Genomic DNA, 26,803 nt, shown 5'->3' on the forward strand with positions numbered 1-26,803 from the left:
AAACAATGAATTACTTTTGGAGATTAGAGTTTAAATCACTGTAATACTTGCCCCCAGCATCCAAGACTGATCTTTGCTAAGTTTCACTTGACACAGCATGTAAACTTCTCTACCAGATTGTCTGAGCGCTCTCAAAGCTTAATTGATCCAATTTGCATGTCACATCCTGGCAGAATTGTGCATCATTTCTATCCTCTTGGACTAAGTGATCACCATCTAATCACTTTGTATACAAAGCAGATGGAAAGTTTCCAGCTCCTTTGCTATCCCCTTGCATGCATCCATATTAAAGCAATTCTAATTCAACAAACAATCTGATCTTTCTGTATTTTTATAGGATTACTCTCTCATTGATAGGCCTTCTGTCACCAATTGTAATGTTCAGAACATTATACTCAAGGCATTTTCACTTTTGTTTCGCACCTTCTGCGTGGTGCCTTAAAATGATCATTTCATTTAACAAAGTCCCCTTAGGGAAGCTCTATGCAGCTTGGTGTAAATCAGCACAACTCTGTGCACTGAAAGAAAGGTACAATTTCTAATTATTCAGGATCCTGTAGTTCTAAGGGAAAACAAATAATTAATTATATCCTTATTAGTAAAGCTCTGAGCCTTGTACATTAATAGACAGTGCCAAAACTTTTATATCTGTTAAAAGGAAAATGTTCCTTTAAATTCAGTAAATATTTTTCTGACAGTAACTGCTTCTGCACATGAAACTAAAATCTCTTATTTATGTTATTTTGCTGTACATTTTCCCTACAAAATTGTGCAAGCTGTCATTTAAACACAATGACAGTTTAGTAAATAGTTATGTTGTTCACAAATATATGAAAGCTACCTTGTTAAAATAACACAAATAGGAGATTCTGCAAAGAAAAGTCACAAGCAGATTAGTCAAATTAATGAAGGATCTACACATTTCAAATCACTAAATTCAAACTTTATGAAGTGAACAGAAAGTTCTACTTCCTAATCTCACTAGTGATTCACTGATGGAATTTATATTCTCCACCTGTCTCTAGTTTATATACAACTTCAAACGTTGTTATGTGTCTTCAGCCACACTCTTTCCACACATTCCTACCTGTTGAATCCATTGTCCAATAGTGCCTCTGCTCTTCTGGGAGTGGCTGGCTTATTTTTTTCCTACATACATCCTTTTCATCACTTCCACTTTTGTTCTCTCCATTAATCTCTATTCATATTTGCTCAATAAAATTTATGAGAAGGCAAAGAAACTGCTCAGGGATTTTTGAAATTTGTTTTCAGTGAAGAATACATGAGAAACTCTAAAGTGTGTTGTTCACAGAAGTCATCAATCACTGGCGGTCAGTGTTCATGACAGCTCAAGATAAGGGATACCCTTCAGTTTGCTCTGCAGCTTTTAAAATTTGTGGAAGATTAGAAGGTAAAACCAGTGCATACATAAGAGAGTAAAGGAACCAGGATACACTATTAAATTGTGAAATAATTTTTGCCAAAGGTAAAGTATGCCAGTTCACTTATAAAACCATGCTTTTTCCATATATACACAAAATAGTGTCACAAATGGAAGGATAGTAGTTGTTCAATGGCAAACCTAGAAAATTCAATGTTAACAGCTAAAGAAGAAAATTAATTAACCAAGTAAGCCAATTTAATCATAAAAATATGCATTAGGACAGTAAATAGACTTTCTATTAGTATGCAGCACAATGAAAAGTGGTAGCACAAAACCAGCAATGCTTTTCTTTAACTTGTACTTCAGACTCAGTGGACAAGTCATATGTAAGCTGTTCATATTGTAACCCTGGTTGAGTCTTATGCCTCTGGTTACACAAGCAAGTAAAACCCCTGATATCTTCAGATTCTGTTCTCATTTTGAAAATGCATGGTCCCATAGCTTACAACGGGGTTTTACAGGTGTAAGTCAGTGGAACATAACAAACAAGTCTGTGGATGACACTCAGTTTGCTGTCTCACAGCTGAGCTGTGTTAGCTCAGCAGGACTAATGGCAATAATATGGGGGAAAAAATTATCACCGGTACAGGCAGGTGTGACTCACACATAGAATTCATCTACTGAGCAACACAGTATAATTTTATACAGTCACTTTTAAGAGCAAATTTTCTGCTAGTCTGTAAACAATCAGACACCTATTAAACCATCATATTGTTTTTAATGAAGACGCCCAGAGTTTCTAAGCCAATGTGAAGACTCAGGGCCCTGAGAGGCCTTTCCCATGTGACAACCTGCTGCTTCTTCTGACACTCCATCCTGAAGGTATTTAAATATCGAGATAAAAAATTTAACAGTATTAAATGCTTTTGTTGAGCCCAAACTTACAGGAAAACATCAGGGAAGGTCTTTCGATTACTGAGACACACAACTTCAGGAATATATACATAATAACTCTTAACTTGCCTCGCAAGACATCATTTATAAAGTAATTTTATCCTTTGCCAAACATTAAATAGTGCCTTGATGTTTAAGAAAATCTACCTTATGTTCTTGCACTACTTCTGTTGCCACCAGCGAAACCAAAGATGCACTTTGATTTTGAGAATACTCTGAATGTACCATTCATCCTCAGTTGTATCCATATTTTCACCAGATACAAGTTACTATGGAAGCAAAAAAAAAATCTGGTTTCACTCCATGATTCTCTACAACGGCACTCATATTAATTTCTGTTGAAATTGTCTTATTGGTAAAGGTTATTTGCTGACACAGGAATGTTTGATTCCAGGAAAATTTGAGATATTGCAGATCATTTTGTTCACTGTAACAAATGTAACTCTTCTAACCTTGATGGCGAATCTGCAGCGTGTCTCCCCTTTAGCTTGCTAATTATTTTACAAAGTAATTTTCCAAAAATTTAATCTGAGACACAAATTGTTAGCACATCCTGCTACAGCCCCAAACTGTGTTCCAAAATGATATTTGCATTTTAAGTATAGAATAAAGCATGCATTAAATGATCAGAACTGGAAGGTGGCTCACTATCTAAAACACAGATGATAACATAATTTCAGAAGCAAAGGTAAATCTTCAAAAGCTTCTTCAAAAGCAAATCTTCCATTTCTAATATAGTATACAGATACAGACCCTTATATCTTTAAATCAGAAGGATCTGTCATCAAGGTGGATATCTTAATTTTTCCATCTTCCTCACAGTCTCATTTTCTGCTTGGCAGGTATTTTGGAAGCCTGACAAGGCACCTGGGCCCTCAGTCTGTATCATCCCACACGAAAAGCAGCCATTGACTTCACTTTGTGCTACTAGAAGTAAAATTGCCAAAAAAAAAAAAAAAAATCCAGAAAGATTATTTTGTCATCAGACTAGAAGAATGGACCATCATCGTCTACCCATCTCTGCTTACTAAAATAATAGATTAATGGTAATTGTTGAATGTGATACTGTGACTTATATAGTATGGAACAGCATCTAATTTTGACAGGACATTGAAATTAGTCTGCATGAAAAAATTCTCACGCAGCCTAGAAACAGATGGGAGGACATATAGTTACATGAAATGATCAATGGCAAAATACCAGTCTAGAAAGAAAGGTGTCTACTAAAGTTCTGAAAACCATGGGTGTCATTATTTCATCCCTTTAACTCCCAACAAAAATTTGCTTTGTAAGGTGCAAGCTACCTTCTTTAGTGGTAGACCAGAGAACACATCATTTTGATTTTTGGCTCTTAATTTGGAAACAGTCTGGACATGGTCCAGTTATTCCCCTGACAGTTACACATATTTGAATCCTTCCATCCATCTGCTGAGACCTTGGACTTGCTTGGACTCCTCCAGATCTTCATGTTGTTTTTTTACTTATCCACACTTTATCTTGACCCAGTAATTCTTGGAAACTCTGTATGGAACACTACTCTCTCTTGTCCTGTGCTGTTTGGCACTCTGTTGCTCAAGTTTTAGGCTTATTGAACAAATTCAAATTCTCTAACCCTATCCAGTAATGTTTTATAAGAAATATTTACATATTTCATTTTCTATTCATTGCTTCTTTACTCTCATTAAAGAAGCATAAAAGCTAGTTCTACTAGTTTTTGTCTTGATGATATTTGCTTTTGATGTCTTGTGTCACAGATTACCTTGCTGCACATGGCATTTTCCTCTTTTGATTAAAAATGAACTTTACTTACTTTTTTGTCTCTTTCAAATGCGTCTGCTAGTTAACAGACCTACTCCCCTGCATATTTCTCAAACCTGGATGTTACTGGATCTGTGGTTACCTGCCCTCCTTTTCCATCTGTGCTAACATAACCAAGTCAGGCCTTCTTTCCAGAACCTGTGAGGTGGATTGATGCGACATAAACCAATGTGTGACCCATATAGACTCATATAGCTTCTTTAGCAAAGAGTGTGGGGAATCAAGACCCATACACTGAGCCTCGCCTCAGTCCCTGGCCTCATTAGAAAAATCATCTCTGTCCATGTGGATGATGAGAAGGTGATCAGGAGTAGTAAGCATGGATTCACTAATGGTAAATCACATTGGACCAACCTGATTGCCTTCTGCAATGAAACAGCTATCAGGATGGATGACAGCAGCAGATATTGTCAACTTTGACCTCAGCAAGGCTTTCAACACTGTCTCTCACAACATCTTCATAGGCAAATTCAGGAAGTGTGGGTTGAATGAGTGGACAGTGAGGTGGATTGAGACCTGGCTGAACCAGAAGGTTGTAATCAGTGGCACAGGGTGTAGTTGGAGGCTTGTTACTAGTGATGTTTCCCAAGGTTCAAAACTGCATCCAGTATTTAACTTATTCATCAATGACTTGGATGAAAAGGCAGATGCCTCCTCAGCAAGTTCCCTGATGACACAAAGCTGGGAGGAGTGACCAATATCCCAGAAGGCTGGGCAGCCCTTCTGAGGGACCTCAAAAGGTTGAAGAGATGGACAGAGAGGAACTGTCTGAAATTCCACAAAGGCAATTGCAGGGTTCTGCCCCGGAGGAAGAATAACCCCATGGACCAGGACAGACCAGACGTGACCTTCTGGAAAGCAGCTCTTTGGAGAAGGACCCGGAGATCCTGGCAGAAAAGAAGCTGTGCATGGGCCAGGGCGTTCTTGTGGCCAAGAAGGCCAGTGGTATCCTGGTCAGCATTAGGATTAGCATTGCCAAGGGACTGGCATTGCCAAGGGTCAAGGGAGGTGATCCTGCCCATATACTCAGCCCAGGTGAGGCCACATCTGGAGTGCTCTGTCCAGTTCTGGATTCCTCAGTACAAGAGAGAGCTCCTGGAGTTCCATGGAGCTCCTGGAACAGGTCAAAGAGAAGGCAACAAAGATGACTAGGGGATTGGAGCATCTCTCTTACAAGGACAGCCTGAGGGAGCTGGGTCTATTCAGCCTCGAGAAGAGATGACTAAAAGGGGACCTTACCTTTGCCTTTAAGTGTCTGAAGGGAGGGTGCCAAGAAGATGGACCCAGACTCTTCAAAGTGGTGCCAAGCAATATGACAAGAGGCAACAGGCAGAGACTGCTGTACAGGAAGTTACACCTGAACACAAGGAAGAATGTTTTTATTGTGCAGGTGACCACATACTGGTACAGGCTACCCAGAGAAGTTGTGGAGTCTCCCTCACTGAAAATATTCAAGAGCTGTCTGGACACAATCCTATGCCACATGCTCTGGGATGACCCTGCTTGAACAGGGAGGTTGGACCAGACAACCCACTGTGGTCCCTTCTAACCTGACCCATTCTGTGATCAGATTGTTATGCCTTAATCTAAATTTATTTTCTCATTGTTTGCTTTGGTATGTTGCTTTCAGTGAGTAAAACAAAGCAAAATGCTTTATCATGTTCCTTCCCTTCTCACACTTACTCTTTGGGATACTTTTTCTTCCCTTTCACTTTTTCAATCTCTATTTTCCCGAACTAAAACCATTAAGTCTGGAATTTTCACATTTTCTTTGAATCTTATGATAAATCTGACTTAAAAAAAATGCGTCAGTACAGTACAAGCAGGAATTATTCCTCAATGTGAGGTCCCTCCATTATTTCCTAGACTTATATACAGATTTGTGTATATGCTTCATCACTGCTATCATTCTAATTCCTGCATGTTTGCTCCATAAAACCTTGTTTTGCATGGCTTCACTTAGTTGGTCAGTCAAATAAATGGAAACAACATTTCAAACAACTAATATTTCCTTTGATTTGGAACTGATATGCACTCAAGTACACTTGATTCAGCATAAAGAAAAAAAGCAGAAAAGCAATTATGTTTTAAGATCCTCAGCATGGTGGTGGACATGAACTTGCAAAGAAAGAAACAAACATGAATAGTGCAATTTGAATCTTAAAATTAGAAAGGAAGTAACAGTTTCACTTGGTTTATTTCCTGTTTAGATGAAGCTACAATAGAGCGCTTTTGTTCACGGCTTTTCACTGTCAAGAAGATATTCAAAAAAAGGAGAGGATGAATAAAAGAGCAGTATGGATGAACACAGGACTACAGTGCTGACTCAAAAGGAAAACCGTTTAAAAGTATTGCTTGGCTAAGCAACAGTTAAGTGGTAAAGAGTGAAAGATGGGTGGGAAGGATAACAGTCTATATATGCATGAAGATTACGAACATCCAGGTACAACTGGAATTATTTAAACAGATTTTAATACATAGACTATGTAGCACTATAGCCCTGCCAGTTAAAAAAGAAGCATAAAAATATGCCAAGCACTTTTCCAAATGCCTTCTCTGCCCATAGAGTGTGTATAAATTGTGTAAGAAAGACAAGTTAAGTATTTTGCTAATTTATGGTATTACGTTTATACCATGATTATGGAAACTTAAGAAATGACCATCTGCTTTTCCCAGCTGTGTCTGAAAACTTTTCATTGTTACAGGATAACAAGCTAAACTTTGCCTAATACAGCACCTGCCTACCTTGTAAGGAAAATGAATTGCCTGCTTGCCTCGTCAGCAGGGTTACAATTTGGTACCTCAGTATGAAGTGTTTAAGCAGCTTATCATCCTTACACATGTACCATCCAAGTACCAGATTTTCCATATTTTGGAAGCATTTCAAATGAAAAATAATTTTTTTGGGTTCAATTCTTCTCACACATACTTCACAGCAACAGAATTGCATGTCTCTCTAATCCTTGAGGTAATTTCTTATGATTTACAGAAACAGGAAAACTAAATGAAACAGTACGACTCTGGCAACATTTTGTGGAATTCATGCAGCAAAATCTCCTTATATCACCTGGATAATGACCTTAAATTTCTTGCTTTCTATTCAGTGGCGGCCTAAGAATTTCCTGTGATGTAGGTAGAATATTATGTCAGACTGTCCTTAGCTGTTCTTAGTATATACCCTTTCATCCACATGATAAGCCACAGTGCAGCCCTTTGGTGCTTTAGGAATATTAAAGGATTATATGAAAGGAAGGCACTATTTCTTCACCATCAAAATGTGGAACATGTTGATATCTGTTGCAAATCAGACCTCACTATTCCTCTTTTACTAATCTACAGAATAAAATATCAGTTAAAAATTCAATTTTGAAATGACCAGACAATTGTATTGCAACATTAATATTCTCAAGTGGTCTCCTAGGGTCAATAAAACTGATCTGAAGATTCTGGACTAAATCTTCAGTTATTCTATGAACAGCATAACTTAATTATCAAAACATACTAAAAAACTTTTTGCCTTCTTCTTGAATGTTTAGAATTATCTTCTTCTCCCAGGGAGAATTCTGAAAAAGACAGCTTGAGACTAAGTCAGTAAGGCATATTTTTTGTTTGCTGGTACATGAGTAATTGCATGTGAACTACTGTATGCAGAAGAGCTACGTTTGTCTCAGTATTCCTATTTATCTGAAGAAAAAATAACACTTATTCTTTGCTAAATTTATGACTTGTAGAGTGCTACTACCATACTATGTGCCTTACACCTACATAAATAAAAATATTACTTTTGCAAGAGCACAGGGCTGTAACATCAGCAAATATTTGTATATTGACAGGACTATTAATGGTAGTAGTTTTTTTCAAGAACATCTGCAAGAAATAATCCTAAATATATTCTTCAATTTTATGAACCTATTTATTGATTTTGGTGATCAGTGTCTACTGTCAATGAGCTTCCTCACTGGCTAAGTTTTACATTTGCCAGGGAAGGTTAGAGGGGCTCCCGTTTATACACTGAGTTCAAGAGATGTATGGTTCGGTGTTCACAATATTTATTTATATTAATAAATATAAATCTATTTATTTATATTTTATTTATATATTTTTAACTGGCTAATCCTCCTTCTCATAACCTTGAAATGATAAAAGATTAATCATTATGACATCCTCAAACTTCTGCTCTTGGTATAGGCTGGTACTCGTACCATGACCATGGTTTGGACAGCTGGGACAGAATTAGAGTTCTCCTAGAGCATACACTCCACAGCCTTTTCTAAAAGTTACTTGTCTCTAATTTACATGACAGTAAGTGTCTCTTCCAGTGGAAAAGTGGCAGAGAAAATGCTGGTAGCATAAGGTAGCTAAGTTATCCTAAAAGAACAGAGCAACCTAATGTATTAACATCTTTCTTCTCTCAGCAGTTCCACCATTAGCACTTAGCTCAGCTACCTCCTCCAAGGAAATGCATAATGCTGAGAGAAAAAGATTATACTGAAGAGATTTTCCAGTACTTATCACCAGTATATTTTTGTAAAAGCCAGCTTATTGCACACAAAGGAACAATTCTCTGATTTTTTTCATGATCTTTAAATATGTTTTCCCATGCCGTCCCTTTAACTGGTTAAAGTTAGCACTGGAACATTGACATATGTACAGGGGTGCTATTTTATTAAGTGATTACTGAAAAAAAGAAAAGGACAAAGGAATTTCAGAAATCCAGTATAATATTTAAAAACAAATGTAGAGCAAAGAAGAAATTCAGCAGGATAATTATGACAAGGCAGCAACAGTCCTGGCAGCACTTTTAGACTGTGACACATGGAAAATACTTAATACATGAAATGAATGCCCAATGAGTCTGTAGACAGACACTTATGGCTAACAGAAGATGTATAAGAAAAAAAAGGCAACATGAAAAAGGTAGTGTGACAGCAGGCTACAAGATGTAAAACTATAAAGCATATGCAGTTTGATATTTTGAAAGCAATTGGAAAACATCCTTTATCTTTACAGGTCTGAAAGAAGATGTAGCCTTGTACTAACATGGATACTAAATAGGTCTGCACTTAGTTTCAACCAGCTAGTCATCCATAAATGCTGGGAAGGCAGAAAAGAACTTTCTATTATATGTTCATAATGTTCTAAAATGTTGCATGATCCTCATTTTCAGAAAAAATAATATTCTATCTTCATAGCAAACAACACTAGTGACCCACTGTTCTCAAACTATTTTCAGATGTTGACTAACACTATATTCCTCTGAATTCTGTCATTGCCTCTTAGTCTGCTATTGCTTCTTGCCTTATAAGACCACTGCCTCAGAGCAGGCGTTGTATTTGCTTGCATTTTGGCTAGCCCAATAATTCATGAATGGACCTCCTTAGTCTTAGAATAATGCAAGTACTCAAAGTTCCTGATAGCCAAAGTTTTACAATGCTGTATTTCCAATGCCATTAACACAGAATTGTGAGATAAGAGGATGGACATAAAACTGGATGCTGGATGACAGCCAATAACAAGAACTAAGGGACCAAGAAAAACCTCAGAAGATGAAAAGGAGAAGGAATGTCAGAACATCACAAAAAATGTCAGTTGGAAGCAGCATCAGCTTGACTGACATCAGAACTTTAATTGTCATGTTCTCCTGAAAATAAGGCATTTTCTGATAACCAGCCAAGCATACAGGAGCCTCTCATCTACATATAATTGCAAAATCAACTTTTACTCTTGCTTTTCTATTTTTTCAGAGACTCATACAATTTAGTTTTAAACAATGCCCAAAAGACATTCAGAGCAGAGCACTGCAGGTAGAGACTCAGTCTCATGAAATACAAAACTGGTATTACAGGATTACATAAATAGCATGGCTGTGCCATTGAACATGAGGGCTGCTTAATTTACTGATATTGTCATCACCTTCACTAACCTTCCTCTTCTGTAATGGCACATGTTAAGGATCAATGTTCTATATTATACTGAGAGATCAAAAAGCTACATGTTCTGGTTCAGTATCCAACCATAAGTCTCTCAACTCTATTATCACTTCTAATAATGAAATTACATACAAATTGTCTTTTAGTGCTTGGGCATGTGAAATTGTCATCACTTTAAATCCCTGGCATAAAACCTTCTCCTGTATCCATTCAGCTATGAGAGAAGAGGACTTCCTGTAAAGAGAGAAAGAGGAAATTACACTGTATCTGTGCAGGCTGATGAAATCAACCAGGAAAAGGCAGTAGATTCTAGGTTATTCTTTAGGATAATTCTTCCTGTGTGTCCTAATCTCACCCTTCTCCCCAGAGATACTGCCGTCCTGCACACTAAGGAGGAAACATTTGGATTGTCAGTCAGATCTCAGTTATTCAGGGTAATCCACATAAAGTATAGCATGGAATAACACAAAGCCCACAGTGACTATCCAGTGAAGAAAAAATGTGTGATACTGGGACTGGATAGAACAAGTTGAGATGGTAAAGTCATACCTGTGCAGTACAACTGAAGCATCGTTTCCCCAAGACCTATTCAATACATAAAGCAAGGAAGCAGAACTCAACTATTTTGTCTGTTCACTTGTTTCATTTGCAGCATTTGTGGTAGGAAAATACTTGACAGGAATGGCATGTCCCATTTTACTTAAAAGGTCAACTGTTATCAATTTTCATAGCACAGAAAAGCAAAGAGTTCCTGAGATGGATAAATATCAGAAATACAGCAGATTTGCTTTTTCTTTTTTATAAATGGCCTGCTGGGAGTATATAAAACAACAGTGCTTCAAAGATTATGATAAAAGTAAAGATAACACAAATAGAAAAGGAGAAAAAGATATAACAGGGGAAGTTTCTTTCTGAGTTATTATGCCATCTTTGTTTTCCACATAGAGGCCACAAAGACAGATGAAAAATAGTTGGTCTGAGTTTGGTTTGTTTGAATGTTTTTTTCCAAAACTACTTGTGGTAGAAAATGAAGAAAAATCTGCAGAGCTGTGGGTACTCTCAGCCAGGAGCTTACTTGCAGAGCAGACATGAACATTTACCTTGCACAGGATGCTTGGAGGGAAAAAAACCCAGACGGAAGCTGAGCAGAGAGCCCTAGTCCCTGTGGGTGCCTCTAGAAGCAGTAGGAGGATCAGATCCCTGCAGGGAATTGCACCTGACTCACCTCCTTCTTCACTATGTGCAAGTGAGGCAGCCCAGTCCTTTTTACCTATATTTAGCCTTTGTAATATCACCCCATCTCCTCTCCATTTCCCAAAATGCCAGTAATATTCCCACAGTTCTGTCTGAATTTGACTGAGTGGCCAGCACTTCCAGAGTACTCACTGCCTTAAAGTATTTTAGCAAAGACACTCATTATCCAAGTCAGTCAAAATTCATCAGCCACATCTGAAATTGTCAGGCTGTGATTCTATGAAAAGAGCCCCAGTGCTGACTGGATCTGTATGGCTTGACACAAGGTCACATCACAGATAAATACAGTATGTGCATAATTCTGTCACCTTATGGAAACATTCACCAACACCTTTGAAAAACAAAGCATTAACTCAAAACCCCAGTATCCTCCCCTATCCTGCCTCCTTCCCTCCAAAATGAGGAGACTGGAAAAAAACTACCCACTCTCTATGCTAATAATAACATAAACTTGTTATCTGGCTGCTGTAAAAACCCTTTCCTCACCCTGCCTGTAAGTTCTCTTAAAACTTGTAAAACCAGCAAATTCTCTTAAATGACCTAATTTTATGGGAAAAGCAGCTTGTTTGCTGCATTTTTTTCATGTTTCCCTCATTCTGCACTACTCCAGAAAATAATAATGCAAATATTAGCACTTATGCACTTTCGTCCACATTCGAAAATTGAATACAACAGGTTAATTCACCTAAAGCAGTCAGAAGAAAAATAAAAAGGCAGGTAAAATTGTATTGGAAGGCAATGAACCTGAGCTCTAGGAAACTATTTGCTCTTAGTTCACTTATTTAACCTTTTTTCTTGATTTTAAAATGCAGGTTAGGACTTACACTTGTTCTTACATTATAAATAAAAACAACACTCAGAGTATCTTATGAGTTCCAAGTGTTATTTTGAGAATTACCAGTGAGCCTTTCAAAGTTACATATGAACTTCTTGGGTTTGTGCTCAGTCATAAGTCCCTGTCTTTTATTTTCAGTCCTTCACATGTTAGTGAGATCTCAAGGGAAAAGAAGAGTTCAACTCAGCAAAAAGCTTGAAACTGTCCTGTAAATATACTTAAATTTAGAGCCATTGGAAAAGGAGAGTTGGTTTGGATTCAAAAGAAAACATTGAAGCCAGCCATCAATCAGCATCTTAAATGGAGTTCACAGACTTGTTTCGCTTCTTCAGGTTTGTGTTTTCTTTTGTTTGTTTGCTTTTTTCAACTTTTAAATAAGAAAAATGAAAGTATTACTGGCAGAGATTTTGTGTCATTATAATGCTTTTGATGTGACTGACACTCTTGTAGCAGAAGACATTAAAAGACATTAAAAAAAAAAAACCAAACCACACCAAAAAACCCCAAATCCTGGATGTCAGATAGTTATGTGACAAAAACAAAAAAAGTATCAACAAAATGTTCAAGTTCTACTTTAACTGCATCCTCTTTTGCCAATGTGTACCCATGGAAACTTCAATTACAAGACCATATACAGCTTTTCAAATACTCAACATAATAGCATACACTTTTTCCTAATTTTAGGTGTTTATGTTTCGAATAATTTAAAACTGCTCTAGACTATTATTTTTTCCACCCAAATAGATTCCATTAACATCATTTATATGGAAAATACAGAGTAAGGCATTTCACAAAAACATATTACCAAGCAATAGTAAACATTTTCCAGAAAACAGAAGCCAACTATGCTTCTAGCTCAGTTAGCATCACAGTTAGCTGCCTCATCTCCTGCATGGCATGTCTGGAAGAGAAGTGTCTATCCAAACAGTTTCATGGGTTAAACAGTTAAATGCTTCAGCCCTCCAAGTGAACATAACACATGCTGTGCTGACCGACAGAAGAGAATCGTATATGGTTCAGTCCACAATCTGATTACATGTTAAGCACTTCCCAAGAGGTGCTCAGAATTACATCCAAGATGATTAAAATTCATACCATAGAGAGGAAAAACCTACATTAAAAAAAAAAAAAAAAAAAACGAGAATAAAAAAAGGCACCAAACTTCTGTCACCTCTGACTCATATTAGAGTAAAACTAATGGAACTGCTCCAGAGGTTTCTTTTGAGTCCCATGTGAAACAGGCCCTGCTGCCTTAAAAGAAAATACACATGCATTTAGGAAAACAAGAAAAGGACGTCCAGAAGGAAGGCTGCAGTATACCTCAGGTATAGATCTGAAGCCTCATTAAACAAACACGAAAACACTGAAAAATTAAGGGAAAGACTTGTTTTACTCAGGTGAATAGGAATCCTGCTACATTATTTACAAGGAATAGGATTTTACCCTGCATGATCATGCAATTAAAGTGTCAGAATGCAGACACCCAGGAGGACAGAGCTAGTGCTGAACATGAAATTAACATTGGTATTTCACAACTCTTGAATGACTTGCCATGTAACCCTAACAACCCCCAAATGCTGCCTTACAACCAGAATTGCCCAGGGCTTAGTAAAATTGAATAGTGGAGGGGAGACAGTATTCCCCATTGCAGCTCCATTTGCTTGAGTGTTTCTGAAGCCTTTTTATCTCACAGCCCTTAAAAACTGGAGGAAGGTCCCTCCTTCCTGGATGTGCAGTTAGATTGGCACCCTGCAAACCATCCTGAATGCAAGGCAGTGCAGGACTGGCCTCCCCAGAAGCAGAGCACTCGGCACAGTCTGGTTGGTGCTTTCACTTCATTTGATGAGAAAAGTGAATTGTGCCAGCTTTTTGTTTGCTGTAGCTTCCTCACCAAGGAGGAAAAAAAAAGAAGAAGAAAAGAGGGAAAAAAACCCCAACCTTCCTATTCAAATCTTGGTCTTCTCTGTCCCTACCTGCCTTCGAAGGATTTGAAACAAGAACCACAATGTTTCTAAGAGAAGAAGAGGGGGAGGAAGGTGACTGCTGCTCACTTCAGAGTGGTGCTGCACATAATATGTTAAGACACAGAAAGAAAATCACTTCTTCACCTTTTTGCTCCCCTGCGTGGGAATGCAGCTTTGGTCATGATTGCACCTCAGGAGCCACACAGTGAACAGCCTCAGCAGTGAGAAGGTTAGGAACTGGGCACGTCGTATCTTACAAGATGCTCAGCAAGGACTCTGTTTCCAGGAAGATGGCCTTCCTTTTGTACATGAACATTTTTATCTGCTTTTCCTACAAAATGGATTGCTGGTACAAATTCCTGAGCCAACAATTCATACTGCTGATACAAAAGCAGGATGGGCACAGACTGTTTCAGAAAAAGAAAAGGTTGTGTTTTGGAAGATATCTGCTTGTGAATGCTAGGACTCTTGTAAAGGACAGGAAAGAGCAGACTGTGAAGCTAAAAATAACCACATACATGCAAATATCATGTACTATACCGCTACCACAGTATTTTTGGCCATAATATAGCAATCGACTGAATATGAGAATTACTATGAATCAAAACTAGTCTTCACTCGAGTATTTCAAGACGCTTCTTTTCCAGGAGAGAAATTCAAATTCGCAAGCCACACTTCTTTTTTTATCAGCAGGAAAGAATGCCAAATAGGCCATTTCCAGAGGCACAAGAGAAACTCCAGCCTGGGAACAAATTTGCCTAAAAGACAAACTCACGCAGACAACCAACTGCTGCATGGCATCAGAATGGATACTGCTACATAACATCAAACTTCAACAAAACTTTCAAGACCACTGTGATAGAAGATGATATTTCTGATTCTAGCCCACCTTTCTTAAGGGTTCAATTATGCAAAGTACCAGTCCCAATTCAGAAAAGCACCTAAACACAACCATAGCTGCAATCATGAAAGCAGTTCCCTATTTAACTTGATTATTCAGTTGGCATGATTAAATTCTAAGTGCTTAACTGTATTAACACAAACATCAAGGTTTTGCCTCAGTAGGATAAATTAAGTAAGCTGAAATTCATTGCACTGGTATATCTGAAGCAGTGGATTTCAGATTACTTCATCTCTTTTTCTGTAAGCATGCTGTTGTACTAAAAGCTGTCACTCCCTTGTTTTCTATGCATTTGCTGTATTTTAATGAGAAACTCTATTTATTGATTCTGATATTACTGAGAAAATGGGTTTTCCTTTCAATAAGATGATTACACATAAATGTTACAGAGAAACACAAGAGGGGGTTTTGTTTTGTGGGCCTTTTTTTCCCTTCATAATTGCTGAAGGCAGCGTATTACCCACTAGCACAAGGCAGTAAATGAGTTAAGTCCCGGATTCACAGCTGTGCTCAGCGTGCTCCATGTGCAGTGACGGGCACACAGAACGAACCATTTGGGATGCCCTGATGTAAAAGGGCTGGCTCTGTACTGGACCTGTGCCCATCGCAGGCGAGGTAAAGCCACAAGGCTGTGCTGTGCATGGAGGACAGTGAGGCCCCCAGGTGCCAATCTGCCAGCCAGGCAATGTCAAAGAAAAGCAGTAATGCAGACATGCCCTCCTTTCCATTCATCACACCCACAGATGCCTGATTCTTTCTCTCTTGCTTTCAGTAGTGCTGAGTTTTAGGGAGCAAACAATGTAATACATGACTTCTTTTTTTCTGGGACTAGCTGTTAACTCTTAAAAAAATATTCATCATTATGTTCCCCTATTTTAAAGTCTAGTGTAAGTAATAAATATTTCCTTTCTATCAATGGTGGCAAAACACTTTTACTGTACTGCATTAAACAAGCAGTGCTAATATGTAGAGCTCTTAAAGAAAATTACAACAGGAACCTTGCATTCTTACAAGAATGAAATGTGTTGCTGATCTGAAGTATTAAAGATTATTTCCTTTTCAAACTATGCAACTTTGTTCACTTAAGTCAACTAGGCAGACAAAATTACAGTGTTTAGGTTGCACCATATGAACAGATGAAAAAGCAAGCATCTGCACCCTCCAAAGTTTATTTAGGTCCCCTACCTTTCCTACATAGAGTGGGTCTGTACCCATGTATTCTTCCAGCACAAAGAATTGATTCCACACCCAGCTGCGTTTGGTTCTTGTCCTCCCTGATTGAAAATAGGGCTTTGACCTGGACCTTGTGAGCTCTGCTTGATTCATCCCAGAAAGACACAGGAAAAGAGCTAGTATCTGAAGAAAATGGCAAAACTCCACTTTGCCCAACTTCATCTTTTCTGGGTTTTTTTCCTCGGTGAAAGAAAAAACCTTGACCAAAGCAGGCACAATTCCAGTTGTCTCAGTAGCTCTAGCCTCCGGCAGGGTGTCAGCTGGGAGTCCAGAGATAATAATTTGCAGAGTGGTCAATTGGAAGATGTCAGCACTGCTGAATAGCCTTCACCAAAGAAATGGTGTAATGGGTACCTATCCGGGAAAAAGAAAAGAATTGTTGTCAGAATTTTAATTTTTTTTAAAGAAGGCAAATTCTTTGCAGCTTACACACCATGCAACAACACTATTTATTTATTACTTTTCTCCTCATCAATACCAATGAGTGTACATAAATCTCTGAGAGTTTATAGCAAACTCCTTGCATGGCATTACTACTGCTGATACAACTGTATTTATAGTCATAAAGTTTTCTCCTGACTGTTCTCCTAATACACCATTTTTTCCAGTAAAAATGAGACAATTGTTTCTCTTTAAAATAATCAGAGTAAGTGTAGTTATTTTCAGTAATTTGGTTTGATATTTTTCTCTTCTGTCTGTTATGGTCTACTTTAGTTGCCATTATTATGATATAATTACCAGCCAGCTACAGGCAGAAAGTTGTATTAATGGCAGGGACATACCCTAGCTTAACTCTCTCCCATATAACTCAGAACTAAAATGAAGGAGCATAAGATGAATCAGAACAATTTGATTGATTCTTAGTCACAGCACACCAGATGCTATGATTTGTTCTGATCTGAACCTGACCTGGTAAAAAGCCCTGAGTCTCCCCACTCAATTTCAGTACATTCCTAAAGCAAATGTCAGGCACCATAAGAAACATGTTAGACTACTTTATATATTTATACAGAAATATGCCCAGAAAGATCAGAAGATAATGTCATTTTGTGTTTTCAATGAAACCTTGATTTAATAACAAATGATTTTTCAGTACTAACACGTACAAATTTTATCTTTTTGTGTATCTGTTTTTATTTCAAAATTTAATCATTTAATAACTCATAGAAGTAACTAAAAAAATTATTTTTTTTAGAAACACAAACTTCAATACTTGAACAAGACTCTTTTTCTGCCTTTTACGACTGTGAGCCTTCTCTGCCCGTGTAAAAATGCATACTTAGTATAATGCTTTTAAAAGTATAAATTCTGTCAGTCAGAACCAAACATAGCTTTGCCTTTTGTGGGAATCACCAGGTAAGCAAAGCTGTCTCTTAAATAGATATCCTCCTTGTCTGAGTGAGCACTGAGGCAGACCAGGAGCATTTATGAAGTGCCAAACATGAAGTGGAAATAAGGGTGAAATTAAAATAGATAACAGGGCATTAATTTGGAGTGAACTGCTGCTACTTAGGAAGCCATGGTAGAAAGAAGATTTCATCCTTTCTACATTTAATTAATCTAAAAAGGCTAGACATTAAATCACATACACATTAAACACTCTGGACTGATTATCATATTCCTACCCGTCACTACTAAAACTGAGTGAAATGTGATATCCACTATCTGTTTTCAGTATGTCAGGCTCTTTCAGCAGCAGAATGCCTATGCATTGTGCTGCCAAAGGTACCTAGAGGGCAGAAACATGAAACAAATAAAAAGCTCTTCTGATTACAGACTGTATTTAAAGCCTTTTTGTAGTAATCCCTTCTGTGGTACTGCCCTGCACCAGAAAGGCTTTGCTTAGAGGCTGGTGGGATAAAACCACAAACCCACTGAGCATGTTTGCTAAGCAGCAGCAATTTGAAAGCTTCCATATGGGAAAATCCAGTGTCTCCCTACAGGCAAAATGAAGAGAATAGGCAAGTCTTACCCAAAGACCCTAATTTTGTAAACATGATGCTACAGTTATAAAAGATATCACTACAACATGGACCAAAATTCTTCTCACGGCAGGATTAACAAGCAGGTGTCATCCTCGTTAGAAGAGGATAGTTTGAAATGATTAATCCCAACTAGTCATAGCTCAGTTTTGATCTGGTCCTTTGAGTGAATCATGACCATATGACAGTAATTACTGACAGGGCTGCCAATGAGTGTTAAGGAAGTAGCTGTGCTTTCCCTGTGATATGTTGACTTCCTACTGCTCTGTTCAACTACGGTAAGTGTTGTTTGTAGTACAGGCTGTTTATGCATCCTTGATTTCCCTCTCTGTGTCTAAGTTACATCATGTTAAAGACATCTGATATTGATAAACTGTCAGTTTATTTCAAAGAGGCAGCAGATTGTTATTTAACGGAGATAAAAATACAAAATGGATTTTCTTAAGAAATGTCAGTAAAACATTTACAATATGTTAGAGTCTTTTCACTAAGCAGTTTGAAATGTCTTGTTCTTGCTCTGAACAGACATTTCAAACCTAGAATTGCTCTAACCTTTATCTCGAACAGTGTTCTCTTATATCCTTTCTTTTACACCTGCAGGAAAGTATGAAAGCCACCATATGGAGTGCCATGGTCCCCAGCCACACGCCACAGCACAGAACTGAAAAATGCACCCAAAATACCAACTGAAAAACAGTCCATATGCTAGACAGCACAATCTGATGAAAAGCAGAATACTCACACCTCCTGGAAAAAAAAAACGTTGTTGTGGTTTACTCATTCTCAAATACTTTCACCACACAGACCCAAAATTCCAATTATTTTTATTCAGTTGTGTGGCAGCACTTTCTGCTCAGAAACACTCTTCCCTCCCTTTTTCCTCTTCTTCAGGATAAGTCTTCCTATTCCTCTTAGAGCCCTTTTTTAGGTTTCTATTTATAGTTCTTCCAGCATACTGCCTTTTATATGTGATATCTCCAAAAGTAGAAGTCTCTGGTCTTTAAAAATCACTTTTGTTTTGATAATAATTCTTTATTAAATTGCATTTCATTACCTTTCTTACTGAGATAGATAAATAGATAGACAGATACATTTTTACAGATTTTTTCATTAATTTTGTCCAAGCATAACTAGCACTTCAACATCACCTGTTCTATGAAGTCTCTAAGTGTCAAGTCCATAAGCAATGTCACAGCATTCATAAAACTGAAAACTAAGAGATAGTGCTGGTGGTTTTTTCCTCATTAAGGCATAACTTGAGTGTTCAGGGTTGCATTTGCGACAGTAGATAAAACTAACCCTGACAGCAACAGAGGGTATTCAGTGCTCTGATTCCAGTGTCTTCACTGTCATCTGTGTTTACTGACTTGAGTGTGATGGCAAAACTGACCTGCAACCATTTTGTACTTTTTGTTTAAAGATGCTCTTTTATAAAATGCTATCTTTTCTGCACAAACAAGATTCAGAGTATACAAAACTGAGAAATATTTACACTTGTAACTGATACCATTAACTACCTAGAACAAAAGTGAATCTTTGCATCTTGTTTCTGATCTCCAAAATGCTACTCCTCTCCCCAAAAAGGGGCAAAACACAATCATATCTCCTCATTCACAGTTTGCCAACATAAAAAGTAACTTAGGCCTTTAAAAACAAAATTATATATTAGTGTATTTAAAGCATTAAGCTTTCACATCTAAGCTTGTATTCCCTATTTGCTTTATGTGTAGTCCTGGCAATCACAAATATGAAAAATACAAAGTAAAAGAACTGGTGTGTAATTTGGAGAGTGTTATGTGATCTGGACAGTGCACATAGCATGTCTTAGGACAGCATTAACATGCTGTCCAAGTGAACAGCTTTAAGAAGTAGAAAAAAACAAACCCAAAACCCAAAAAAAACAAAACATAAAAAATATCCCCTAGATATCCAAACTCGCATGCTTATGTCCTTAAATAGCTGGCTGATACATAAAACCTCAGACTGAAGAATATACATTTGAAAAAAATAATAACCACTTCATTCAACATACATGATAAACCTTACATTTTCTCCCATCTGCTGTACAAAAATTAAACTATATTTAAGTCACAGTGTTCTGGTGTACAGTGCTAATCTGAAAAATGTTACTACTCTACTTCGCCGAAACAATCTGCTAGTGTCAAAAAGACACTATTATGCACTGTCTCCAAGGGGCAATCTTGATTTGTTGAAAACATTCAGATCGTGAATAAGATCCTCAGCTTAAAAGTCCCCCTCACTGAAAGCAATTAAGGGTAATTTACACCCACTGAAAATCTCTCTGAATATTTTGCTTCACTCCATAATTTCTAAAACAACACATCAAGTCTAGTGTTTGCTGTTTGTGTGTCACAATGAGCACCAGTAGATAAGGACAAGTTTTCAGTCTCAGAGATATCATCCTGGAAGCCCTCCTTCTCCATGTCTGAGATTTCCCCAGCCCTGTAGGGCAGTTTGCTGAAAGCTCTTGAGATCAGCTTTGCACCACCTAACCTTTGCAGCCAAAATGCAAATTCCTGCAGACTTCTGCTCACACATTGCTACCAGTGTCACAGTGCCAGCTTAATCTATGAACCATATCATTTTCCTGTCAACCTCTTCAACCCAACAAAGAATTTTGTCCTTCAGCATACTTTGTCCTAAAGTGTTTCTAATGCGTAAAATGCTTCAGGAAGAAGTGGAAACCCAAACCCTTTTCCATTAGTAAGCTCCACCAGTTTGGACTGCATTACTCTAGTTTGAAATCTTGCTGCCAGCCACTCACTGAAGTTGTAACTGAAGAGTTTACCACTCCTATTTTATTGTCTTCTCTTCCCTCATCTTCCCCCTGCCCCATTATTCTCCTCTCACCAAACTTCTTCCATTTTTGATAGTATTGCAAATACTAGTACTGCACAAATATGCTCACTTACTCTGAGCAGCCGCCACCTGCTAGTAAATCTTGTTTTAGCTTGGCCAACAATGCACAGTTATCCCATGCTTGTTTTGTTTTGTCTCTACTTTAGTCATTCAGTAAACTCAGACACAAGGTATTGAAATAATTCCAAGGGTGACTATTGCCACTGGATCTTGAACCATGATCCCTTAAACAAAGTAGAACCAGCAGGTGAGCCCCCTGACAGCAGGACTGCCCTCACTGAAATATTTATGCTTTGACATTCAATTTTACAATGCCCATTGGAAAGGGTGTTATCTTTAGTGGCAGAGAAAATTCCCCTTTGCTACAAGCCTGCAGCTCCTCCATGTCATACATCCTAAATATTACAGGAGACTCCTTCACAGGCACAGGCATAGGAATATGATCCTTGAGACAAAAAGGTTTTGAGAAGATAACATGTCTAATTATGGTGTCAATTGCAATGTCTGGTTATCACTCTTTTCGTGGACAGAAAAAAAATAAAGGCGTGTGCCTTGGAGCAAGTGAGGTGGGGACCCTGCGATGAAACGAAGCTCTATGAGTCAAGGCACTACGATGAAACCTATTAACTCCCTGTGCCAGATGACATTACAACTACAGACCACAACCTCCTGCCGCTAACTGGCCTAAATATTCACATGGGAGATCCGTAAATGTAGTGCACATCCTGCAGTCTGCATCTGGTTATCAAGCAAAAAACTATCACTGCTCCAAACATATGGCACTGTTACACTAAACTGGCTCCAATACCCTCTGACTCAGGTGAAAGGACCTGATGAGACGACAAAAAAAAATTAGGCACACTGCAATAAATTATATGGCTTAAAAAAATGCATAAAAGAAAACCAGGCAACAGCTTTTGGTCTTTTACACTGCTCTGCAGTTGTTCATAAGATTGCACATGTCTAGAGTGCTAAATTTTTTGGGTTGTTGGTAGGTTTGTTTTGTTCCCCAAGCAAAATTAACAAAAGAAAGATTTTTTTTTTTTTCCTAATATCATTTTCTCCATGTGAAAGAGCTGTATTGGTTTTTCACCTTGCCATGGTGCATTTGAAAGATCTAAGTTGCTGGGAAGGATTATGCTAATTTGATCAGTTATTGAAAAGAAACACCAGCAGTATTTGTGGATCTGGGACCAATCAAGGCAAATATTTAAATTTCCACAAGCTCAATTTCTGCAGCCTTATTTCAGCTGAAGAACGTCACATAATGCCTAGGGATGACTTTCTTGCAGAACTGCTGAATTCCCAGAGGAGGCACTCCTGCATTACTGCTTAGAGTTAAGCCTGGTTTGACAGGAAGAACCGAAGTAACCATCTATTTTATGCACCCTTCCTCAGCTAGAATTTAATGATTTTTATTGCCACAGGAAAACAATACCCAGAAGTAGCATGAAAGCATACATGAAAAAAAAGTGTGCAATAAACTAAAGGAAAAGGAATGGCTCAAGAAAGGCCTTCATTGAAGAACCGCTGAACACATCAGACACTGAAGCCAATAGACTAAAAACACACACAAAAAACTTACTAGACAGCCCATCACTAGGACTGACTCTCAAGCAGTATATTCATCTGTAAACCATTTGAAGTTTAAAATATTTTCTATTTTCATCACATATCAGACTCAATTTGTGAGCTGAATCCCTTTGAGAAAAGGCTTAACCAGGTTTATAGCAAAGTAGGAATTTAAGTTGGAGTAGAACCATATAAGGTCTTGCATTAGTAATGATTTTCTTCAGTCAAGTCTCTGACTGCTGAAGAAACAGAAAAATGTGGGCACAACGTGTATGTACACACAGTCAAACATGAAAAGGACAGGCGAAAGTCTACATGGATGCTGTACACATTCTTCTCATCAGAAAATTCACAGTCAATCTGCAGTTGTACAAATGCTGCAAAATTACCCTTTTACATGAAAAAATAAGAATATTTTGCTATTAAATCAATAGCAAATAATCAACAGTACTTTGCTATTAAATCAATGAAAGTAGACTTAAGAGAGTTGTGAGGCTGTCATCTGACTTTTAACACAATTCTAATGACCTACATTAGCCTTTAATTACAGTAAAGTCTCCCATTATAAGGGTGAAATGTTCCTTGATTAAACCTGCAATCTTTAATGGCTTTTTGCAAGAAAATAGGCTATACTACTGATGTTTGTATTTTCACTCACACTAACTGACACGCATTTCTAACATGCAGTGGTAGCTCAGATTATTACCTTTGATATTTTCCTAATATTCCTGGTAGTTTTAAATCTTTATCAAGTACTCAAACCCTAGATATTGCACATACTTAATATCAAAAGCTGTCAGAGCTAGGCCTTCCCTTACAGTGGATTTTATTTCAATTGTTTTTAAATCTTACTTAGCCTTTCTTCATGACCCTGAAAAAAAAGTGTGTCTAGATGTCTAGATTAGATCCCCTGGTAGTTGCAGACTGAAAAGCTATAAAATTGTGTACAAGGACTTTAAAAAGGATAGCACATTTGGTCCCTGGATAGTTTTTTGTGTTTGTTAAGTGGGTTTTGTGTTCTTTTTTTCCTCCAAAGATGGTAACACACCCGTTGCACTGAACTAGCTCTAATGAGGCACAATCGTACGGTTTCCAAACATCCTCACTTCACCTCTGCATCGTCAAAACTGTTATTATATTGCTGTAAGAAAATCAGTATCACTTTACAACTGATCTTCATCTGTTGACCTGTTGTACCTTCAGAAGCTGCATGGTAAGCAAACTTAATTTAGTTATGCAACTTTCATGCTACTGCCCATCTGAACAGCTCTGCACCTGAGATTGTGTAGACCGACCTTTCTCAGAAACAGAGTAAGTACCTAGCTTTCACCAGTAACAATTCCCTGCAAACTCAAATAATGGAGCAGACAAACAATTAGTAGATATAATAAAGGTAGGAAAGTAAAGTCATGCATTAGTGCCAAGGAGAGACTGTTTCAGAAACTGGCAGGCTCAAGAGTTTGGCTCTTCTATGTATTTATTTATTTGTCCTGGAAAAGCAATTTATTTTCTGCAAAGCTGCACCATCACCTATGTTTCAGCTGAAAAATGGCAAGTCAGTATGTCTTTTTAGAGAGACTATGAAGTATACTCTGCCCTTTAAAGTCTCTGGTTTGGCTTGAGCAAGTTATCTATCAGAACATAAGATTTTATCCTTGCAATGGGAAAAGATTAAAGTATCAGCATTTCAGTTCCCAGAATCAGAGCATATCACTAGTATCCATCTCCCATCCTCTCCTAAATCCCAGGGAAGACATCGTTTGTAGAATCTTGGCTCACCTGAACTACTTCACCTTTTGAAAGCAGTATAAGGCTAAATCGTATCTCAAAAAGGGATATTTTTTTCCTCCATTAGCAACCATAAGCCTGAGGATCCAGATGACAAACCTCTTGCTACTGGTGTACACAGCCTATTGTAGGAAAGCAGGACATGCCCGTGCGTGGATATGTGGATGGATTGGGGGACAGGGCGGAGGGGGAAGGGTCAGTATCAGCCAAGCACTGCAGAGCTAGCCTTACCAGCTGAATACTAATCAAAGAAATAGCTCCCATAATTTCAATGTTTGCAAACTCTAGAACATCCTTGACACAGAAGGACGAAAGCTCTGGGAAATAACTCAGGAAATTTCCTTGTCTCTAATCTTTTGCACTGTAGCATCACTGCCAGACTTCGAGCCCAAGCAAGACAGCCGCTTTGGCTTGGCAGAAAGGACTGAGACAGGACTTTGGGCTGCCTGTATTTTGCACAAGTCTGTGGTCCTCCCTTCCCCCACCCCACTTCCCCGCTTGTCTGTGAGACTTCTCCAAAGAGTCAAGAGTGATGCTATTGTTCTCTATTTCTCAGAAGGTGCACAAGCGCCTACAGTCCCAGTGCTCTCACTTTCCACGGTTTCCCCACCACACCTGGTGCTGGGTGCTCCCGCGGCCGGTCCCAGCCGCGCTGCCCGGGCCGTCCCCAGCCCGAGGAACGGGAAACTTACGGCCGCGGCCGCACCGCCTCCGGCGGCTCCGCAGAGCTGCGGCCCCGCTCCGGGCAGGAGCCGCTCCGGAGCGAGCGGGTGCGGGGGAACAGCACACAACCCTCTCCTGCAACTGCTCCGACCGCCCTCTGCCTACATGGGAGGGGAAGGGGAAGGAAGGCAAGGAAAGGCACAGGTGCAGCCAGCACTTACCTGCTCCCCCTCTCCCTCGGCTGCCAGCGCGGTGAGTGTTTTAATCCCAAGGGCCGACGGTGCCTCCGCGGCGAAGTGCTGGCGGGATGCTCCCCGGCGGGGGGGGGCGGGCTGCAGGCGGCGGGGCGCCCACCGGGCATGGGGGCTGTGCGCCCGCCCGCGCACTCGCCCGCACCCGCGGAGATGGGAGCGCTGCCGCTGCTCCGCTCCTCCTCCTCCACGGCACGGCGCGGCACAGCACCGCCAGCCGCTGGGCACACGATGGGAGAAGTGGGTGCCGGTGCCAAGCCTAGCTCCGACTGGGTGCGGATCGTGGCTGCGGGAGGAGGAGGAAGAGGAGGGAGGGAAGGAGCGCGGAGGGAGGGAGAAGGCAGAGGAGGTGGGGATGCTGCTCTGGGCAGGGGATATCACGGCTCGGTGGCTGGAGCCGGCTGCCAGCTCCGTCCGAGGGCGCGCGGAGGCGGCACAGGGACTCTTTGTACCTCCCGAAGACCCAGCGGTGGCTATTGAAGAGGGATCCAGGGAGCAGGCAGCCTGCCCGGCCCCACTACCCCCCCGCCTCTTCTCCTCCTCCTCCTCCTTGACAGGATATACAGATGGAGTCCTTTGGATAAAAATCAGGAGCCGGGCTAGGGGGTGGGGCGGGAACCAATCTCTCTCCCTATTTGCATTTGAAATGGTGAGTTGAAGGAGACACTTCAAGATTTTTTTTTTTATTTATTTTTTTAAATTTATTTATTTATTTTATTTCTCCCCCCACAACCCACCACGCAATTTGTCCTACAAGCTGCGACTGAGGTTTCGAGGCGTAAAGACAAAGTCACTAAACTGAACTTGCGGAGTCCCCGCTTTAAAGCTTTGCCCTTTCAGCCTGCCCAGCCTGCCACTTGTGAAACCCACACTCCCTGCCCCGGCCCGTCCGCCTGCCTGGCTCGGGGCAGCCGCGGGCACCGACCCGGATTGGGCCGGGGTCCGCTCTCCTGGTCCCTGGGCAGGGCACGGAGCCACCGCCGACCTGCTCAGGGGACTTAAACCTCGCAGCCCTGCTGCCCTCTGTCTCCCTAGAGCTGCTGTCACGCCTCCCCGACCACTGTTTATACCGCGGGGTGGTGGTGAGTGGGGAGAAGAGGATTAAAGAAATAAAAAATACGCTGAATAACTAAACCAGGTGCTTTCACAGAATAAAGCGTGGAGAGAGCGGAGTGTGAGCCCCGGCAGCGGGAGAAGGCTCAGTGTCGCGCTGGGGCTGGTGCCCGGCAGCACCCACGCACAGCCCCGCATCCCCGGAGCTGCTCGGGGCAGCCGCTCAGGGAAATGAGTACCTGCTTTGTCTGGACGTGGTCCAGCTGGGAAAGCGGCAGCACAAACTTTCTGCCTCATTTCAGCACTGCTGAAGCCGTTTGGGTCTCCAGAACGAAACAGAT

At 39.7% G+C, this 26,803-nt stretch overlaps 1 protein-coding gene across 1 annotated transcript in view; it reads right to left on the minus strand.

Moving 5' to 3' along the window:
- The window catches only part of CDH7 (cadherin 7), an 81,349-nt gene extending 55,950 nt beyond the window's left edge, over positions 1–25,399 (minus strand). Inside the window, exons 1-2 of the mRNA XM_069005933.1 lie at positions 25,380–25,399; positions 16,226–16,627 (exon numbers count right to left, since the gene is read on the minus strand). Of these exons, the coding sequence (XP_068862034.1) occupies positions 16,226–16,435 (210 nt within the window). The 5' untranslated portion in view covers positions 16,436–16,627; positions 25,380–25,399. The remainder of the gene's footprint in view (positions 1–16,225; positions 16,628–25,379) is intronic.
- Positions 25,400–26,803: the final 1,404 nt, after the last annotated feature.

Source organism: Aphelocoma coerulescens, chromosome 2 (genome assembly GCF_041296385.1).
Source record: "Aphelocoma coerulescens isolate FSJ_1873_10779 chromosome 2, UR_Acoe_1.0, whole genome shotgun sequence".
NCBI classification, from domain to species: Eukaryota; Metazoa; Chordata; class Aves; order Passeriformes; family Corvidae; genus Aphelocoma; species Aphelocoma coerulescens.